General features: G+C 43.9%; 2 protein-coding genes across 5 annotated transcripts in view; one reads left to right on the top strand and one right to left on the bottom strand.

The window, feature by feature from the left end:
• LOC105277421 (protein timeless homolog) overlaps positions 1-21,014 on the top strand; it is a 95,855-nt gene that overhangs the window by 32,489 nt on the left and 42,352 nt on the right. The window lies entirely within an intron of this gene.
• Positions 691-5,812, bottom strand: LOC105277420 (insulin-like growth factor-binding protein complex acid labile subunit). Its single transcript, XM_011335771.3, has one exon. It carries the CDS (start codon positions 5,467-5,469, stop codon positions 2,707-2,709), a length of 2,763 nt encoding a protein of 920 aa, XP_011334073.2. The 5' UTR covers positions 5,470-5,812; the 3' UTR covers positions 691-2,706.

Genomic DNA, 21,014 nt, shown 5'->3' with positions numbered 1-21,014 from the left:
TACAAATGGCATTCAGTTTGTAATGGGAGAAAGATTAGGGTAGAATAATGGGATAGAAATTTAATTCTCACAATTTTTTAATAGTAAAAATAGTCTTTAATGTAAAATATTAATGTAAAATATTAATGTAAAAATTATTACTAAATAAATACTCTTTAAATAATGTTATTATCAACAAGTGTTTATTTTAATTTAATAGTTTTATGTCAGGCACAATAATAATATTTCTGACATCGAAATTCAAGGAAATAATTTTAATGATCTTTCTCTAGTAATAAAGAAAAGATATCTGGTAAATAATTATATGTATGTAGAATTAACGAAACATAATTTATGTACTTACCTGTCCAAAATAGATAGTACGCAATTCTTCCGCTTTTCACTATTGATGATGAATGACAAAATTATATAAATTAATACATCACTTGGCTGATATTCGAAATAACATAAAATCACAAGTTTAAATTTACCGTGTATTAAAGTGATTTAAATTATTTTTGAGATTATGTTTAATATTTATGTTATTAAGAAAATTAAAAAAACAATGTTTTTATAGTATACATGTATTCTCGGTCTCTTAAAGTAAAACTATTTATTTTTTACTAAGATATTGTGTACGATTTATTTTTCTTATGAAAATACAGGAAACAGAAGTTTGACGAAGGCAAAGAGGAAAAAGATCGACGAACGTGCATCTTTGTACATCAGTTTATTATTATAGCGTTACTTTGACACTGGTTATTTTTTAAGAAAGATAATATTTAGCCTCTTCGCTATTTATCTATCTGCTCTTTCACTCCCTCATTTTCTTTCTTTCTCTTTCTCTCTCGCTCTCTCTCCCTCTCCCTCTCTCTCACTCTCACTCTCCCTCTCCTCTCTCCCGCATGCATTCCCTTTCTCTCTATCGTGTCTTTTCTTTTATTTGTTAAAAAGTTTTGACAGCTCACCAAGCTTAGTGGAATTAAGTACGGAAGCAATGTTTCTGTACATCCCGTTTTGCTGCATTCAAGAACGGTCTCTCGAATTTGTCTTCATTCTTTCTCTCTAGTCCTTCCTCTATCTTTTACTCTCTCCCTCGCACATGTACACACACTCACATACACGCACTTTTCCTCTCCTTTTTCTTTCTTTTTCTCTCTCTCTCTTACATTCAAATCTTTCGATCTCTCGAACACACACACACACACACATACACACACGACGTTCAATAAAAGTTCCTCCGTCTAGCAGTCGCACTCACTTCCCGGCCGGTTTTACCATTCAAACATATTATTTGCCACCGCGAATAGCTCGCTGGCCTTCCTTCACCTCTCCTTCATCTCTCTACATTCTGCATTATTTTGGCGCCGCCCTACCTGCTTCTCTACCACGTTCGCGTTTCTCTATCTTTCGCTAGCCTCTTATGCTCTCTCGTTTTACTTTTATTACACTCGCACTTCATTTCAGTCACAATTAATAGTCTCCTCAGGAATTGAGCGTACCGCGAAGAGTCAGACTCTTGGAACGCGGCGTGTAACCATTATTATTGTCACTGTGTCCAATTAATCGGTCTGACCTCAAGCCAATCAGCCTAAATCGGTATGCCCGCCCGCTCGTGATTATTGCCACTCGATTATGACACGTCTATGATGAGCGCATATGCACGCGATAGTGAAATATCGGAAGATATCAAGCACCAATCCGTGAAACCTGACGGGTTTGGAGTTCTCGCGCAAATATCTCCGTTCAGTTGCTTTGCGTGCATCTTTTCCTACGATTGACATTTATTATGAAGAAGACTTTGCGCAGCGTATCGATCTACCATGGCGTACGTCAAAACTGTGTCGAATTTTTCTCGCGAGTTTTTCGTTCGTAACACGCGTCCGGTATTTCCCGGCGGACGACGCATGCTGCAGCTTCAGACATGTTTATATACGTCAGAATTTATATGAAACAGCGCTCTCTTTGCGATCCTTCGCTCGTGCTTTTAACGTCTTGGTTACAGCACTTGACGTCTGTATCTCCGCCGTTGGATGGAGTTTGAACAGCGTTATTGCTGGATAATTTTCATCGGATAGATTCTATACCGATATCGACATCTTGGTGGATTCACGTAACACGCAATTTTCAAGGAAAATCGACAAGCCAAAATACGCGATTACAGACAGTGATTTTGCAAATAACACTTTTCAGCGTCTCTGCATTTGTAAGCATCTGTCTCCAATTACGCACTGTAAATCCTCGATGGTACAGATAGCTTCTTGACGGCCGATCGTTTTTCTTCCTTCTCCTTATTACTCACAAATTGCACAAGTTTTAAGTGTCGTGCTTGAATATATTCGTTATTTTCACAAGATTGCTCCGTAATCCGCAGCGTATTGGCGGTTTCCGAAGTGATACGGATTAGTCTGGAGTATCTCGTTCCCAACTTCGACGTTTAGTCGCTCACACCTTTCCCGCGGTCTCCCGTAGTCAGGGGAATCCTTCCAACTTTCCAGTTAACGCTCCAGCTATCGTGCTCGGTCGGTCCACTTAGAGTTTGTTACAATAACGGGATACGCGCGATTCGATCGCCAGTACCGCGCGTTACTTGAGGACTCTTCTCAAACATGCATCGATCAGCCATGACCTCGCCGATCGCCGAGGCAACGTCGGCGCTTCCCGGTCGCGATTCTCGATGTCCAGCCGCCTGTCCCTTTCGAACAGACGGTCGTACTCCGACTCTGGTCACCAAAGTTCCGTGGTGGGCGTGAGAGTGTGCACCTCGATGTTCTCGTGACGGTGATACCTGTCCGTCCGATGCACCGTCGTCCTCCGCGAGAGGATGACGATCAGCGCCAGGACGGCGCCTACCACCGCGCCAGCCAACACCATCATTCCAGGATGGGCACCGGTGGAGAGAGACTCGGACACTCGAGCGCCGGAATCGATCGCTCGACTATTCAACTCCTGTGCTATCGTCTTCGAACTGCGATCGTCCAACGCCGCGTTCTCCTTCGCCGTGTTGTTCATCATCCGTGGATATTTGTCGATCGTTTTCCTCTCACCCTTGCTCGAAAATCCCGATGAATGGATCGTGCCGATGCTCGACGCGGCAAGTTTGTCATTTTTCGCCCTGTCATTTTTCCGCGCCCTACCGTTCGCCCGGTTATCGAAAGTTTGCGAACGCGACTCCGCGTCTCTCATTCCCATAATGGATAGCTTGGGGTCGCTGGGTGCTCGTAAGGTCGGGATGACGGTGTGCTTGATTAAATTCTGATCCATCGAGATACGATTTGTTTTATCGCTCTTTCGGCCGGGTTCCCCGCTCGCCCGCGTCGTGATTGACGACGTTACGTTACGGAAGGACGTCGGCGCCTCGTAGACTCGCGGCAGTTTTTTCGGTGCTCCCGTTTCCGAGGCGATTGCCGCGGTGGGTGGAACATCCGAGTTAGCTGCAGCTAGCCCGATTCCCGGTTCGATTTTCGTGTTCACGGAAGATAGCGTGGGTGGATCCACCGCGTCGCGACCGGAATTCGCATCATCGATATTGGAAGACACCGTGACGTTTGGCTGATCAGTATGCGATGTATGCTCGTGCATCAAGACGACAGATGCGGTAAGCGAGGTGGCCGTCATCGTGATGACAGTTACGCTCGCGATCGCGCTGATGGAATTCGGCAGTGTCGGTAGATCGTGCAAAACTAATCCCGTCAGTTTCGGTGGACTGGAACACCGAGCCGGTTGATGCTGGTTCGATTCACGATGCTGTCTGATCCACTCGCCCAGCCAGTAGAGATCTTCCGTGCAGTTCCAATTGTTCCCGGCGAGTCGGAGTACGCGCAGCTGTGGCAGCATGTACGCAAGGTCGGATCTGACGGTGCTGATGTTGGTTGCCACGAGGTTCAGCTCCGTCAGGCTTTTACAGGCGGACAGCGCGGCATCGTCTGCCAGTAGTTGTCCCGCGAGAACCGGGCTGCGCGACACGTCTAACGTCATTAGCCTCTCCGGGGTCGGTACCGGGAACGCCATATCGCTCTGTTCTTCCTGATGTCGTTGAAGCGACGTTAGACCCGACATCCGGAGTTTGGCGAGATTACTCGGTCCGCTTAGGGTATTAGTTGATAACGCTTTGATAGGATTATCGGATAGATCCAGCTCGGCGAGCAGGGGTAGTTGACCGAGCGCGCCCACTTCGATCTCATTGATGTCATTATCGTTCAACATTAACGATCGCAGATTATAAAGGCCATTGAGATCGTCGAGCTTTAGCGCGGTTATTGCGTTTCGCTGAAGCTTGAGCATGGTCAGGCTGCTCGGTAAGCTGCCCGGTATCCTCGAAAGAACGTTTCCGGACAGATCGAGTTCCTCTAAAACCTCCAGCCGTCCCAAGGCATCGTTCTCGATATCTATTACACGATTATCGGCGATATCCAACATACGCAGCAGGGGATAACTGTCCAGATCGCCGCTACGGATAGTGGTCAACCTGTTACCGGCGAGCCTCAGAGCCCTGACCGATCTCGTCAATGCGGCCGGAACCCTCGCTAATCCGGTACGAGATGCGTCCACAGTCTCCAATCTTCTTCCGGTACCCAACAACAGAGATACGTCTCGCTCCTTCAACGGATTTTCCGCGAGTCTTAGGACAGACAGTCCTGATAACGGTTGCAACGTCCCCGAGGCTGCTCTGGCCAATCCATTTCGTGAGACATCGAGTTCCCTCAATCTGTCGAGGCTCTCGAACCACCTGGCGCCCAGGACTTGCAGCTGGTTACCGCTGAGATCGAGTTTCTGCAAAGAGTAGAGCGGAGTGAGCGCGCTATCCGGCAAGTCCGCCAACCTGTTGTCCGACAGATCGAGAGATTCCAATCGATCCAGGCCACGAAACGCGTTCTCATCCACCGTGCCGATCGCGTTCTTGCACAGATTTAGTCTCACGAGTCCAACGAGCGTCCTGAAAGACCCGTCACTGATCTCCGATAACGAATTGTTCGACAGATCGAGGTATGTCAGATCGCTGAGATTCGTCATACGTATCACCGTCACGTCCCTTATCCGCAGAAGATTGTTGCACGACAGATTCAACGACCTCAAACGTTCGAGACCACGCCACGACGCGTTCAAAGACACCAACGAGCAATTTGTCACCGCGAACTCGATTAAGTACGGCAGTGCCTCCGTTGCATCTTCCAATGACGTGTCATTCGTCACCGACGTGTCGTTTGTCTGGAAATTGTCCACAGTACTGATCATCCCGAGATCGTTCACCAAGTCGGCAGCGTCCAGCTCGTCCAGGAGAACAGTGACGTCCGGTCCCTCGGCGCCATCCACCGACAAACTTCTCACTCCCACGGGTATCTCCGATAGGCCGGGTACACGACCACGACACGTCACGTCCGACAAAGCCGGCGCGTCGTCCTTCCCGATGTCACTCTGATGACACTCGCAGAGGTCCGGACAGGCGGAACCGCTCGCCATCAAGGCGAGCAGCACCAACGGAAGCCACATCGCTTCCAAGACGACGTCTTCACATCTCGTCCGCCGGCCGGAGGAATCTCGCGACGAGGCCGCTCGTCCGCTTGTGGACAGGGTGATGAGACGACAATGACGGCGACGACGATAGTGACGACGACGATATCGCGATTCGCAAGCGCGCGTACAGCAGTCGCGAGTTCATCTACGGTGCGGGATTGACGCGCGATCGACGTTGCTGGCTATCGACGATGATGGATGCCGTCAAAAGCTTTATACGCTTATATACGGATGCCAATACCGGCGGGTACTATCAGTCTCGCCGAACGTGATGTCCATACGAAGGACTGACAAACACTGCGGCGTCCGACTCGTAGCTGCACCCGCCACCCTCCGTCGCCTCTCTTCTCTCCTCTCCTCTTCTCTTCTCTTCTCTTCTCTTCTCTTCTCCACCCCGCGTTTCGTCTTCCTGCCCTTCCGCGCTGGCTTCTCTCCCTCTCTCGTTCACCCTCGCTCCCCCTCACCCCTCTGTATCCCACGACTCGGCTGTGTGCCGCCACCTACAACCATTCCACCCTTCTACCGTATCTTCACCCCTATATAACGTCCGTGTACAGATACACGGCACCACCACTACTATCATCGCTACCACCAGCAGCCGTCGCTTTTGCTCTCGAACTCGATAAGGGGCGCGAGCGCGCTTGCGTCCTCTGACAGCGTACTGACGCGTAGAGCCGATATCCTGCGATTTCACCAACTACTCTTGCTCTACCGTGGCTGCCGACCCACTAGCTGCTACCTAGCGGACCTCTTCTCGTCTTCCTTAAATCCCCTGCTCCGTTCGGTTAGGACTCTACTTTCATTCATTATCACTTTTCAAAATAAAGTGGTAACTCCAATATCGCTTTTAATGTTTTCAGTAAAATCGAGGATACGCAAATGTTTCTCTCCAATTGTATTCCTTTATGTTTCTATACGAATAATGAAATATTCTCCCTGTAATTAGTTTCGTTATTACCCAGGTATAATATCATATTAGAATATTAATGAAAAATAAAGAAAATATAATGAATTTTTTAATTGGAATGTGCGGTGTCGGTCTGCTCGCTTGGACATTTAACGCAACTTGATTATCCAAATGGTCGGCACACGTGGGTTATCCTCCTGCTTGGATCGCAGAGAGAGAGATCACGTTCCCGGAAATATTATAGATACTCGTTAAGACAATAAGCACGCACTAACTTACTAATCCAACTAAAACTTCGCCGGCAGTTTCATGAGTTCCAGCCACTAGTGGGCTTTCTTAGATTCGATTCGCGTGCCGAGGTTACGGGGGTGCAAAGATGCACTTCTCACGGAATAAGGTGAAAGGTCAGACAATATCTTGCCGCACGTACACTCCCACGTACACGTGTGCAAACGTTGTGTTATTATTGCAGCGTACAATACATTTATCGTTTTTTTTTTCACTCGAGTTCACGTCTGTTATCGTCGATATTTTAACGAGTAATATAAATAAAGTAATAATAAACCGAGCTTTTTCTGGCGTTCCGTCGTTACAGAATGCATCACTGTCGTTTCATCATAATGCACGTAACACGGTTGTAACGCGCTTCCTCTTTTTCTTTTGCGGACAAGACCTACTTTAATATCAGCACATTTTTCGCGAATATTCCATTTCCGGCATTTTCTTCGGGAACTTACGTCTCCAGAATGGCCCGGTTATATCCGAGATCTCTTGTAACGGAACCGCACAGTCTGCATTTATACATACATTCGGTAAATGTGTGCAAATATGCGTGTGTTGTGCATATACGTATTTAGCGTTTATACCATCGCCGTTGAACACGAATGTTTTTGGCTTCCATAAATTCGTAGCACTCGGTCTGTAATCCCTGCGGCACCACCGTATTACTTGCCTGGACCTGGCCGAGCAATCGAGCCGAGCAATGATCTCGGTATAGCCCTGGCGGCGTTTCCGATATACTATATCGAATCGCCGATCACTGACACTGTTACCATTACCGCGGGGTTAAATGCTTGAGCCATCGGACTTAAAGAGAGATTTCCACGATGCCACGATGGAACGGCCAGCCACGGTTATCGGTGCGCGGATATCGGTGCGAAAGAAGCACAAAAGCTAAAACGTTTTATCTGCTTGACCTCGCGAGAAACCGCAGATAAATCATCGATTAAAGCAAATCTTTCGGGCCGGAATAACAATCGTCACCTGTCCTTGGAAATATATCGAGTTGCGTTTTATGGATGGATTTAGAATGAACGTGTCCAGCGTGCCAAGATAGAACACCTATTTCAGTACGTGGCATTTTGTGTCAAAGATATAAATACTGTACTCTGTGGGACTGAAATGTGGTTAACCATGGAAAGAAGCGCGATGGACAGATGCTGTTAATTCTAACTAAAACGATAAAAGTGTCGCGTACATAGAAAGGTGTGAATAACATCTTGTTGAAATAATTATTAATACCTGCGGTATTAATAACCGTTCGTGTCAATGCGCAATAAATACCACTGCAGTGTAAAAGCTCGTGCAAAAGTAAATGATAAATGTCCCCACATTCCTTATTTCAAACAATTCTCGAATAAAAATTGTTTAATAAAGAAGTTGAAAGTTATCTAGAAACGCATTGTTTCGTACGGTGTAAATGATTCATTACATGTGTCAACATTGACTCTTCACATATTCATTCCCAATTAAGCTCTGTAAATTGTCCTGAAAAATCCACGTCACTTCGGTACCGGCAGTTGCACGCAATGATTTAATCGCTCTAAGCGGCTGTGGTATATATCGATGGGTCGACATTTGCGATGCGACAATTTCACCAAATACTAGAAATTTCCGACTTTCCAGAGTGGTTGTACATCGCGTTCGAGAGCTACGAATAAACATTGTGATCATGTGATCGTTCCAATATTTTTTGAACGATTTCACGAGGCACTCTGCCTGATGTGCTGCGCTCATTTAAGTATTATCGTATTTCTGCAATTTTTTTTGCAACTCCCCGATATTTTAAAACTGTCAATGCGCAAAGTTTCAAGCGTATCGGAAATCGATGTGAGTGTGTCCTACTTAAAGATTTCATACGAGAATTGAAATAATGGTTACACGTTGTAGAATATTGCATAATTTAATAATTATCTCGTTGTGAGAGATTATAATGTTATTTAATATAACTTTATTACAAGAAAGCATTTAATTGCATAATATTCTCCTTATATAATATTTTAATGAAAATAAAAATGCGAGACACATTGAGAGAAAAAAAATATTCTAGTATTAGCGAAGTAATGCAGAAACGTATAGTTTTTCCATACTGCGGATTTGTTCGAATTCTCCGCGTCAACCACATGCATTTTTTACTTTTATCCCCAACACTTTCGTTGTTCATAAAGGCCGCTGGTTACACGGAGAGACGCGGAATTAACAATCCGTCCCCAAAATCGGATCCGGAGTTTCTCGTTTTCCTTGTGTCGCATGTTATTGTAATACGTAGGGGTTGATTGCTGAATGTAAGTGGACATCCAGTACGTGGTGGACGGTAGAAGGAAGCCGCGCTTGATAAGGGAAATCTTCTTTCGAGCCTGCGGTGCCGACCGACATGTAATTTCGCCGGAATAGAGGACGGAATCCTGGCTCGGGTACTACTGCCCGCACGGGTTACAAAGTTACTTTTACGAGAGTAGTGGGCAAATGTAAATGGGGCTGGTGAGCGGCGACGTAACGCGGAGCGAGCGAGCGAGCGGATGAACGAGGATAGGACCGAAAAGGGGAAATGAGAGAAAGAGTGGAAGGAACGTAGAGACGAGATGTGGCGACGAGCAGTGTGAGGGAGGACGAAGGAGCACGGGACGGAATAAAGGGGATGAGACTGTCGGAGTTTGTAATTGCAGCGGCTTTAACGCGCTGCTGATGGCCGATGGCACCCGGGACTGGGGTAATGGTCTGCATCAAATGTCTCTTCTTGCGAGAGGAGCGAAAAAGAGAGAGTGACTGAAATGGGAGGGAAACGAGAGACGCAGGAAAGAGCATTCGAAGAGACACCCTGAGCGCGCCGGGGACACGTGGAGTCCGCCGTCGCCTTCTTCGTCGCCGATTTTATGTGCTCGTTCCTTTTCCCATCGACCATGGGCCATCTTGCGTTTCTTTTCTTGGGAATACCGCAGAATCGTGGAGATTTAATCCACCCATTTTTTGAAAGCGACTCCTTAAATTCGAGATACTCGGTAAATCCTGATGCATTAAACAGCTACAAAGCAACTCATCACACAACACATTGAGAATTGATGTCCTTTTCTATTTATTCCATTTTTCTAGATTTTGTTGTAACTTGAAAACACGTATCATATTTTTATACACATCTGTTCCAGTTATTTTGCATCTTCGCTAAGCTTGATTATTGTGGAAACTATTTTTACCACTGCATGTATGTGCGGCGTTGAAATTTGACTATGCAGATACGTTGCAGCCGTATGTTTTCCCAAAAATGTTGTTTGCACGGATTGCTAAATTTTTTCTCTTTGCGAACGGATGAGGTTACCGTATGAAGTTACAATGGTCTTGCGTACACAACGCCGTAAATTCGTAAAATTATATAGACTTTTAGCGTTTTATTTTCTGCAACGGAGTTCTTACAGCTTCGGAAAATACGATTTTCTCTGTGTAATCGCAATTGCATACATTTTTTAATGCACTCACATCGAGATCCTTAACAGAAGTATCGGTTATAACAAGAGTGCAGCAAGCCAGTTTCCTATAAATATTTAAAGCACTTGACAGATCGTTTAACCGGGGAAAAAACGAAGTTCACAAGTTGCCTTCGGGATATTTACGTACGATTCATTACCCGAGAGAAAGTCTCTCTTCTGTTTTGCTCGAGTACTTAATCCGCCATTAGTTCAAGGAAGCACTTGTACCGTAAGCACCTAATTGCCGCCGGTAGTGTACGAGCAAAAACTTGACGCTCGAAAATGCGAATGATTCTGCGCGCTTCGGCGCATAAATTCGACGCACGCCCGCTCTTTCGGTGCATCGCCGTCGATCGTTATTTCGACGTCAATTTCTCACACGCGCCTCACCTACTGAAAGATTGATAAAGACAATTTAAAAGTTCGAAGCACACTTCCCCCGGCATCAATTCCAGGAATTCACGTTGATCTTGCGATACCCAAGGAAATAGAAAATTCCTGCTCTCGAAGTAGGACGCGGTTGGACAGGAACGAGGACGTGGTGGCGGACACGTCGAGGTCTCTTTACCCTTTTTTTTCCGACTGAGGTTTACGTGGCGCAGGAAGTTAGCGGCGGGGAACGATAACGGGTGCACTCGTAAACGTTGACTCCCGTATAACGTATTCTTTATATCTGTCGTCGTACTTGCTCGCGCAATTCTCAATGTTCGCCGCTCGAAATGAGTCGCTCGCTCGTTGTTAAGCGGTAACAACGCACGCGAATGACTGCCTCCCGCTATCGCGTAGGTAGATGCATTCGTATATCCTTCTTTAGGGTCGCCTCGATCTCGTTCGAACGAGATACGGCCGCGTGTAGATCTTCCATCGTAACCAAGATGTAGTCTTAATGCTTGCATTCCACGTCACAGGCAAGAAGTCGCTCTGCTCGCTATCTCGATGTACGAAGTCGAGTAGCAGCGCGAGCATGCAGCTGCGAAGCGCTAAACGACGAATAGCAGCGCGCAGTTTGCGAGCGCAGAGGCCAGCTTGGCAAAGTCGTAAACGCGTGTAACAGCATTAGTTACGGTGATGGTTGTTTCGCATAAAATTCCCTGCAAAATTCCGATGACGTCGGATCATTGTTAAGTCGTCGAAAAAACGTGTTAACACGTTCTTTACGTTGCGAGTAACGAGAACAATAATTTACTCTGCTCGAGCGTCCAGCGGATTCACGTTTATATCTTATCATCTCGAAGTGTAATTCACGAGAATTCGCTTTATCGCTAAAGTTAATGTGAAAAATCGATTCGAAAACATCGAGGCTGAAGCAAACGGCGAACTGCGATGTCTTTTTTTACGAGATTTTGAATTTCTAATCAGCGTTGCGTCGTCTCTGATCCCGACACTGGTAACTGGATCGTGCCGTTAATAAATGTAACGTTGGTACGCGAGCGGGCAAACGCGAGCGCAGATTTTAGCACGTGCTATACGGACGGTCCGTAGCAGCCGGAACGCGAGACAGATACAAATGTGCCTGGAGATGAGTAAGAGAGAACAAAGGTGTCTGGGGGGTCATTTGATATCTCTAGATAAAATAGGACCGGCGGAATGGTCCGGAGATAAAGGCAAAGATGGAAGGAAAACTGCGGGTCGCACAGAGAGATGTGTGTCAGGAGGTAGAGGGCTGCAGTTAAACGTGGACGCTCGCACGAGTTGAATTTTTCCTCGCTCCTTTCTTCAGGGACGATCCAAGTACGTACGAAAAGTTCACAGCATTTGATCGCGAAAAGATAGATAAGCACACACACAAGAAATTATTTATAAATTTAAAATGATACAAAGAATACCTGGAATGAACAAAAAGTGACAGAGAGAATATCTGACATTATCAACTCACATACACGATACGGTAGATATATACGGTACGGTATGTACAATACAAGTAGAATTCCATCGATGTTGCATTAAATTTTGAATATATTAACATATTAAATTAAATTATATATGTAATATTAAAAACTTTTGTGTTAATACAATTATCCTTTGCAACGTATTCTTGTTATTATTACTTAATTTGTGTAGCTCCTCGTATCCTCTAAATTTTATACCACTTACTTAATCTTTAAGGTTTTTATATTTTCGTAAAAGCGCTCCATTATTCGCATACAGTTTCACTCGCACCTGAATTATAACTACTTTGGTGTATTCTTATTGTTCCTGCCGAGTCTTGTGGCTTCTTCCTTTCTCGTTTATCCGCAAGCGCTCGCTCGCGTTCCGGTATTTTACATTTTTCGGCTCGCGCAACCGCCAGCGCACAGAATCTGTAGAATTGAGAGCACCGAATGCGGCGCTGCCGCTGGCATCGAATTCTCACGACGAGATATTATTCCCGTTTCGTATTGCCATGCTCATTTGCAGCGCCGAGGCATTTTCTTTTGGCCCTTTACATGGACGAATATTACGTCCAGTAAACCCTCGAATGAACTTTCATCGCTTTTTTGGCCTATGCATAAAGCGCTCAACTCGGCTATACCCGGCGCATCATTTTCCGCACATATATCCGTTTCTGAAGCTTCTTCTCATTCAACATGAGCCCTTTATGGCTGCCTGATCGATATCGTAGAATTGAGCAGATGATTTGTAACGATAGTTACATTATGGTACGACCAGCCACATAGGATTTATGGAAAAGAAAACAAGGCAGAATAATTAAGAGAAAATGTATAACAGACGAGATAATTGCTGCGCACTGAATTTCAGAGAAGCAGAATATTTTTTGACATACATCGAACATATGATCTTTTTTTTATAACGCTGAGATATAGCTCAATATTCCATACGTGAAAGAAGAAACCATTTACTTATCGTGCTCTTTTTACCATAAATTCTAAATTGTTTTATCAGAAAATATTCCGATACCATTTCTAAATTTTACATTTTTTTATAAGAAAAACGCGCATAAAACGTTAAAACAGTTTTGTAGCACTATAAAAAGGCAGTTATGCAACGAAAGCGCGAGGTGCATGGGAAAAAATCGTACATAAACTTCTATGCAATGCTATCAAGAATTAGAAGCGCTTACGATAGTTAACACTTTTATTTCTCTGGAAAATAAAAAATTATATTTGATTACCTGTTTATAAAATAAACTCTTTCTCTCAGAATATATTAGATTTCTAAAATACTGCTATTCTCTCCAAGTCTCTCGCTACAAATATCGAGGAAAAAACGAGGGAAGTTAGGAATTATCGTTCGCTTGTTGTTTTCTTGTAAACCATTTCCTGATTTCAGCAGCAGATTGGTCGAGAGCCATTTCGCGGCCGTCGGGTACTTGATGGATCTTTTGGGACGCATTTCTGGCAGTTTGAGTGTGTATTCTGTGCGTTAATCTCGCTTGTTTTCCAAGTTACATGATACTAATGCGTGCTAATGCTGTCATTTTCATAGAGCATTGTTCTCATATAGTCCCATTAGAAAATTATGCTTAAGAGAACATCGCGCTTCAAGAATAATTATTTTTCTTGACTTCTTTTCATTTTTGATGATGTTTTTTCAAACGACTTCTAAATTTGGCTTCTAAAACTCTTAAAATCAACTGATTTTACTGCGCTGCGTACTCAAAAAATCAAGCATCTTTCTCATAGGAAGCATTTAATGTTTAAATGTTTTCATCCAGTGCAGACGTATTGTACCGTATTGTCGCGCATACAGGCACGTGGGAAATTGGAGCATAAACGTGATGTTTGGCGCCGCGTAATTGCTACGTCGAGAACAATTTGGAGAAAGCGTCATTGGTGGCTACCTGGCAGTGCGCAAATAGTACAGCAAATGGAAATACGCGTAATGTTGTTCGCACGCATTTACATAGATTGCGCTATTTGCATTGCCTTGTGTTACGTAGTTGCGCACACTAATTGAAGATGAAAAACAAATTATCAATGAATGAATGTGCCGCGCGTCGATCGTTCGGCACGTTTACGGGAATTTCACTCCCTCGTATCCAAAAGAGTGTTCCGCGTCAAGCCCCTACGAATAATTAATCGTCTCGTACCATTCTTTTCAATATTAATCTTTTTCATGCCAAAATAATGAGAAGCAAGAGAAGATACAACGGTTTTCCGTAAATTTTCCAGCGACGTGACTTTTTGATACTACTCTTTTCTCCTCTTTTCCTCGCTCTTCCTTCAGTCTTTTCTCGGACATGTTTAGGGAAAAGCGTCTGGACAGATCGAAGACTCCGTCGTTAAGATATAATGCCGCAAACGTGGAACACGACATGTAATGTGAGAAGCGTGCATTTACTAGATACAGAACATGCTACATCTAATACATTCCGAGGAAGCATTATCGGTAGTCGCTGGGAAGTGCGCAGATAGTGAAACAGACCCACGTCGAGAATGTTGTAACTGGATGTTGTTACTATGTGCAATTCGCTTGGCGATGGTAACATCGCTACTACATTGTTGGTCTCGGAATAGGCGAACACGATCGTGGCGAATTGTTCGCGCGTCAGATAAATCTTAGCTCTAAGTGACTCGGGCGTTTAGAAGGAAGATATGCGGCGCTAATATCCGAAAACGTACACGACACGCTCAACACGGATCAATTAAGGATTTGTCTGGCTACTAATCCAGTTTTCCCTTTTTTTTATCGATTCTCCTTAGCGAAGAGGCAACATCATTGTTCATGGTTCGGGAAATCTGTTTGACTTCACGTAATAGTCTGGCTTTTCGTCGACGAGGTAATATCGTCGGATTGTTGAGTGCAAAAGCTATGTGCTATCGGATATTACGGCCAAATAATAAATTCGATATAGCTCACAAATAGTCGCATTTTCGTTCTGTTTCACAGGCGGCGAGAGAGAGAAACGTTTCATTGTAGTTTCATGTAGTAACATTTTGCTTTTTTATCGTGACATTCTCGAAGAAAATATACCCGGATCGCGCGCATGATGTTGCACAATATTTTTTATACCGCAAATTAAATTTCCGGGAAAGTCGGACGGTGATGTTTTTAAACGTGGATCGATAGACGTGGAACGACATCGAACGCTATCAAATCGGAACAGAATTTTCATCGCTTCGGGCGACGTTTGTTTTATTCCATGCCTCGCAACAATAATACATTTGTCGCATTAGTTTGCAACGGCATCGGATATTTCTTGGTACTCTACGTTCGTTCGGATGATATCGCGCGCACACGCGTGTGTATAAGACAGAACATACATTTTCAGAGTTACGATTTAATAAATTACATGGTATTAGCGTATAGCTTCGCTTCACGCGGCGATGAGCAGGATACAGCTCGCGCTCGTGATTTTGTTACGCATATTTTCTGGCACGTCAGAGGATGAAGTTTCGCCGACCATTAATTTTAACGTACTTAACTCTGCATCCTCCTTGTCAGTCTGCAGTCATCTTCGCGATATATTACCTTTTTTTTGGATACGCGACACCCTGACGAATTATCCGATGCTTAAATTTGTTTTTCTTTATTTTTTTACGTCAGCTTGTCGGTGCCTGTAATTAATTGACGAAGACGTTTTGCTCCATCCATAATCCGTCCGAGCGGTTCGAATTTTTAATTAAAATTTTTTTAATACGACGCCGCGAGCGAGATCGCGAGTGCACGTGAAAGAGAGGAAAGAAACGTTAAGCTTTTTTAATTATCTACTCGATCGTCGAAAGAACATTGGCGAGTTTAAATTAAAGCGCGTTAAAACGTGATACCAATATTTTTCACGCCTGCCATGAAAGCTTCAATGCGATTAATTGCACGAATAAATAACAGGTCAACCGAGCTTAAAATGAAAAAAATAATTGCTGGAATATAAAAATTGGAAAATGAGTCAGATGTAATTTAGAAGAGATAAAATGGAAACATTATTCATAAAGAACTTGGAAATTTGAACGAAATTAACAACTTTCAGAGAACAGCATATTTAAACGCTCAGACCAACGCAATTACTTCATTAAACATTTATAATGAACACCATTGTACAAATTGTCTCGCTTTAGGATACAATTTGAAAGATGTAACTATATTTAATTGATTTTTCAATGTTCCTATGATTTAATACCATTTTCTTCAAACGTGTACTGACTGCGTTAATTCAATATGAATTAATGAATGTGTAAATATCTCTCGCACGGTAAACTCACGCTATGATATCAGTCGCGGGCATAGTGCTCGCGTAACACAGCGTGCCATTGGCTGTCGGCTATTGTTGTCGCATTGTCTAAGTTATAACAAGCATTTTCCCTGGACAATAATAACAATTTCATATGGTCAGATAGTCCGCGGTGCAGTTTACACAGCTAGACGCCCGTTTATTACCTGCCCGAGCACCAACCTAGTTTCCACTGCTTTCACTAAGTATATTCAAACTTACTCGATCAACATATGTATCCGATATGCCGGCAGGTATTGGAAATCCTGCGCGTAATGGAATTGGATACTTGTCCGTTCGTTAGTAGAATGCCAGTCGATACATGCAAATACACCTCTTAGAATAACTTACTATATAGTATACACGAAACTATCGCATAAACGTATCGCGAGATTATATTGTTGAAAAGCGGTCCAAATGCACGGAAATGTAAATTAGATAACTTTAATGCAATGCTGTAAATTATTTAGTAGCAACGTTGTGCCAGCACTCTCGAGTTCAGTACGCTCACGTTGCGACTTCACCCGCAAGATCCTCTTCAGATCGTTACACCGAGCGATTCACGGCATGATCATGATCTTTTCATGTATCCTTTTATTTCCCAACTGGTAGAAGCGCATTTGAATTTAAAGGCTCACGCAGCGGCAGCGACGAGCTTACTAAGAGTGTTAGGTGGTAGTTGAAGAAGTTAAAAATCACTGTCTCCCAGCAGAATCAAATATGTTTAACGCTCGCCTCCGTATGAATATTTATACGGAATACGGCTAGTGAATCCAAGCCTGCAGCTGATCATAATTTCACACGGAGGAGAAGTTTCCAGGCGAAGTTATAGAATACGTAAACACCCACGATGAAACGAAAATTGTACGGCGCTACATCCACCCTCGCCCTTATGCAAATCCCACCACCAAACCTCAGGACTCAGCTTAAAGCAAAGACGCCCACCCTCGCAATAGGATTTCGTTGCAACGTCATAGCAATTTCCTGTTTCTCAGGGTAACCGTTTATAATATAACCCTATGTCTGTAGATACATATCTAGAAACACGAAAATTCGCGCGAAACATTAAGCGTTACGTGCTCGCTTACGTGGTGTATTTTGATTCATGAATGGTTCATTTGCGGTCCATTACTCTTCTTGGATATCGTACATGTTTTTCGCGCGTCCGTATATTTTCTATTAAACAAATTAATTATTTATTTGTTTCATAATTAATCACAGTCGATTGACGTTTAATGGTAATTATTATCCAGTGCGTGACATGCAAATAGCAGGCAGAGGCACTCTGTGGAAAGTTCCATAAATTTCTATGATCTCTCGTGCGAGCTTAAGATGAAGATGCAACCGTCCACGTAAATGACCATAAGGAGCATCCGGTACCCGACGCGCTAATATGCATAAATAATAAATGCGCTTAGGTGTGTAAGTTCCCACGGCGGCAAGTGCAGCGGTGACATCGACTTCCGCTCGGCTCTCCTGGACGGCGGGTGTAAAGTTGAAATTAATTCATTCTACGTCCTAGTTACAGCTTTACGTACAGACGATAGTTCTCATTTTCATCGCGCTATCCATATTCGTTCCATTACGTTATCGTTTCAGCACAGTGCAACTTTAGTCAGAACGCATTGCCCCAGTTCAATTGTACAGAATGTACATCGCTACGTCAGACCATTAGCTATATAATAGTACAATAATGGAGCATCGGCCAAAGTACGTGTGTGTGGATTCAGCATATGAGCTCAGTAAAAAATAGTACGTTATCAAGGAAAAGACGATCTTTGTTCACAAATCTCACATATAAATATACAGAATACTATTACCATTTTTTTTATCAACTTTGCATGATTATTTGATTTGGATTTTTTAATAATTCGCATTAATATAGAGGATATTACTAAAATTTCTTCGCAAATTTCATGGAAGTACCTTTTTCACAATTTTGTATCGATCAAAGATGAATACTTATTTTTTGCTTCTGTATGGGTTTTATTTCGAGAGATCAACCCAGACTTTCAGTGTGGAGACCAATGGACCACACATTCGTTCTGTTACACAGTCGACACGTAAATGCCCTAGGCTTGATTGCGGTCGCGTCGAAGTTCGTTGGAGTATGCCACAGAACCTCCAATTGGTTCTTCAGCGAAACGCGTCAATTGTTAGCGAGGTGCCAGCGCTGCGGGATACTATTATGAAGTCATGCTTGCTTGATTTGCACCTCAAAGTATTTCACGTGCATCTAGTATGCAACTCGATGTTTTTGCTATATCACGATATTCATTATTAGCAGACTGTGAATATTTGAATCGTGGCAGTTTCCACGAAATTACATTGTTCACGTTCTTGCAACTAAAATTTGTGCAATACGGATTTGTTACGAGTGATCTGTATAAATTTATTGAAATGTACGTTACTTCGTAAATTAGTCACTGACTTTCTGCATCCAGGATCACAAAGTTATACGTTATATTAGAAGCAAGAAGTTATTGTTTCTTCTGCCTTTACGCTTCTCGAGTTTCTATTTCTGTGGAAAGATACGGACGTTTAGTTCCTCCCGGTTTTCTTTGTAAAATTTAATTTATACTCCCCGGAGGCTTGACGCGTCGAGAAACCTTACGACTACCACTACATTTCCCTTTTCCAAAGGTGGATTTAATGGATCGTATTCTTACGTAATATCACAGATATTGTTTTCTATCCCTGTGTTATCGGTAACAGTATACCGTATAAGAGAGTACAAATTGAAGCTTCGCAAACTTTTTATAACGCGACAACTTTTCTTCCAGTTTTTCGAGATTATATTCGCGGAAATTTTTTCTCCCGCTCGCCACTTCCCGGTATACTGCAGAAATTACGATTGCATGTTTTATGAACGTTCTGCTTCGATACCTGCCGCATCGTCGAGCATTTTTGCCACGGCATGTCGATGCCGATTGTTATTCGTGCGACGCGATCGGGTAGCGAATGTAAAACAGGCCGACTGTCCATCACCAGTGTCTATTTTTTTTTTTTACGTAACAGCAGTGGACAAACAGCGTGCGATACCGAGTTTACATCCGTTTACACGCAGTCGTCCGCTATGCCATGTTGATCGACTTGATCTGCATACGAGAACTGTCCCCGGCAGGCTGCAATTAAATCTTGCGACAAATGAAAACTGCCGATGTTTGCCCCGCAAGCGCGCACTTTCGTCGCGCGTTACCGCGTTTTGCGGTGTGCTTTAATTAACGAGTCGGGAATTGCGCGCCATACGGTCATCTCCCGCGGGAACGTTACGCACGTGGTCGCAGGTGGACAGAACGCACCTTGCCGCCCCGTTGAGTAAATCCGTCCGTGGATTCATCTAGGATTGACCCACGGGTCCGGGTCACATCTGTTCACGGGTTCATCGCGCGCCAACCTACCCTACCACCACGTTCGAATACACCCGTGAGTTTAACGACCTCAGATCGAGCCAGCGTACGCGTGCTTTTAAGTGCCTTTCCGCCGGTTGTTAGCCGATATTGCAAGTATTTTGCGGCAGAACGTAAAGTCATTAGACTTTACGTTACGACGGTTTAACTCGTGTATTTTCCTTCGAAATCATGACGGCGCATTGACGATCAATTATAGATCCAAAGAAGACGGACGTTTAGTTTTTCTTTCTTCTTTCTTTCACGAAAATTAGTTTTACCGGTCGTATAAACAAGTTTGTCTAGCGATTGCACTTTAGATCTTAGCTCAACCCAGTCTAGGAATTCCCAATAAGTCTGTAAACTTTAGTTTGTCGCGCGCGCACGACAACGGCTGAACTTAAGTAGTCGGAGTCGGCAACGAGGTTTTTGAGTGTTTTACGCGACATCGTGACGTTTCCCGAGAGTGGGTTACTCTCCTTCGGAATTTTTTTACCGGTCCACGCTGAAGTCGTCGTTTTAAAACGCCGTAACTTTAGAAAGAGTCACGCGCGCTTTTTGTTGGTATAGTAGATTTTCGTGTACCATGTCCCTCGACATTTTCCATTTTCCCCTTTTACGCCGGCCTCATCCCTGCCTCCCGCACTTCGCCACTCCTTCGGCCTGGCACAATGAGGCTGTAGCTGGAGCTTAACTTAAAAGGTCCACTGTATCCGAAACGAGCCCATTCGGCCAGGTGTATCCACTTAGTCGGGCGAAAAGGAGATCAGGAGCTTAACAGCTTCCTCGAGGTTTTCACTGGCGGTTTACCAATACATTCGATCACGTATGCACGTGTATCTCGCGTATAGGTGCGGTTGCTCATATAGGGTGATACCGAAATAGGTCGTCCAACTTTGGGAACGCATTGAGCAGTTTGGAACTATATTTGTCTAAAGAGAAATCGATAGTTTTCGAATTGAACGCAGACGGACTCGGAGTGATCTTTTTTAGTGCGCTAAAGTCGTGTAAAGTCGTAGAGAGATATTTATTATTTAATTTCAAATGAATTGCAATGCAATCGAATCTCAATTCACTATCTTGTTATGACAGCATTTAACGCTGCAAATCGAAAAAGTTGCGAAAGAGGCTGACGTTCAATCAAACTTTCGCTGAGGAGAAGTCAATTCGAGACGGGTCTAAGAACGCGGCTGCGAAGTTCGGTAACACCGTATGTATGCGTGGAGCTGGTTATCCGTCGGTCCGTAACTACGTCCGAGCAAGCGTCGTTATTTGTATGGCTACGTATCCTCGAAATACTCTCCACCCTCACCTTCGATAACGCTATTTCATTCTCA

Source organism: Ooceraea biroi, chromosome 3, assembly GCF_003672135.1.
Source record: "Ooceraea biroi isolate clonal line C1 chromosome 3, Obir_v5.4, whole genome shotgun sequence".
Classification (NCBI taxonomy): Eukaryota; Metazoa; Arthropoda; class Insecta; order Hymenoptera; family Formicidae; genus Ooceraea; species Ooceraea biroi.
This window is presented reverse-complemented; position numbering and strand designations above follow the sequence as displayed.

What these genes read in the sequence shown, in the direction of transcription:
- LOC105277420 (XM_011335771.3), bottom strand. Translation starts at nt 5,469, where the DNA reads ATGTGGCTTCCGTTGGTGCTGCTCGCCTTGATGGCGAGCGGTTCCGCC.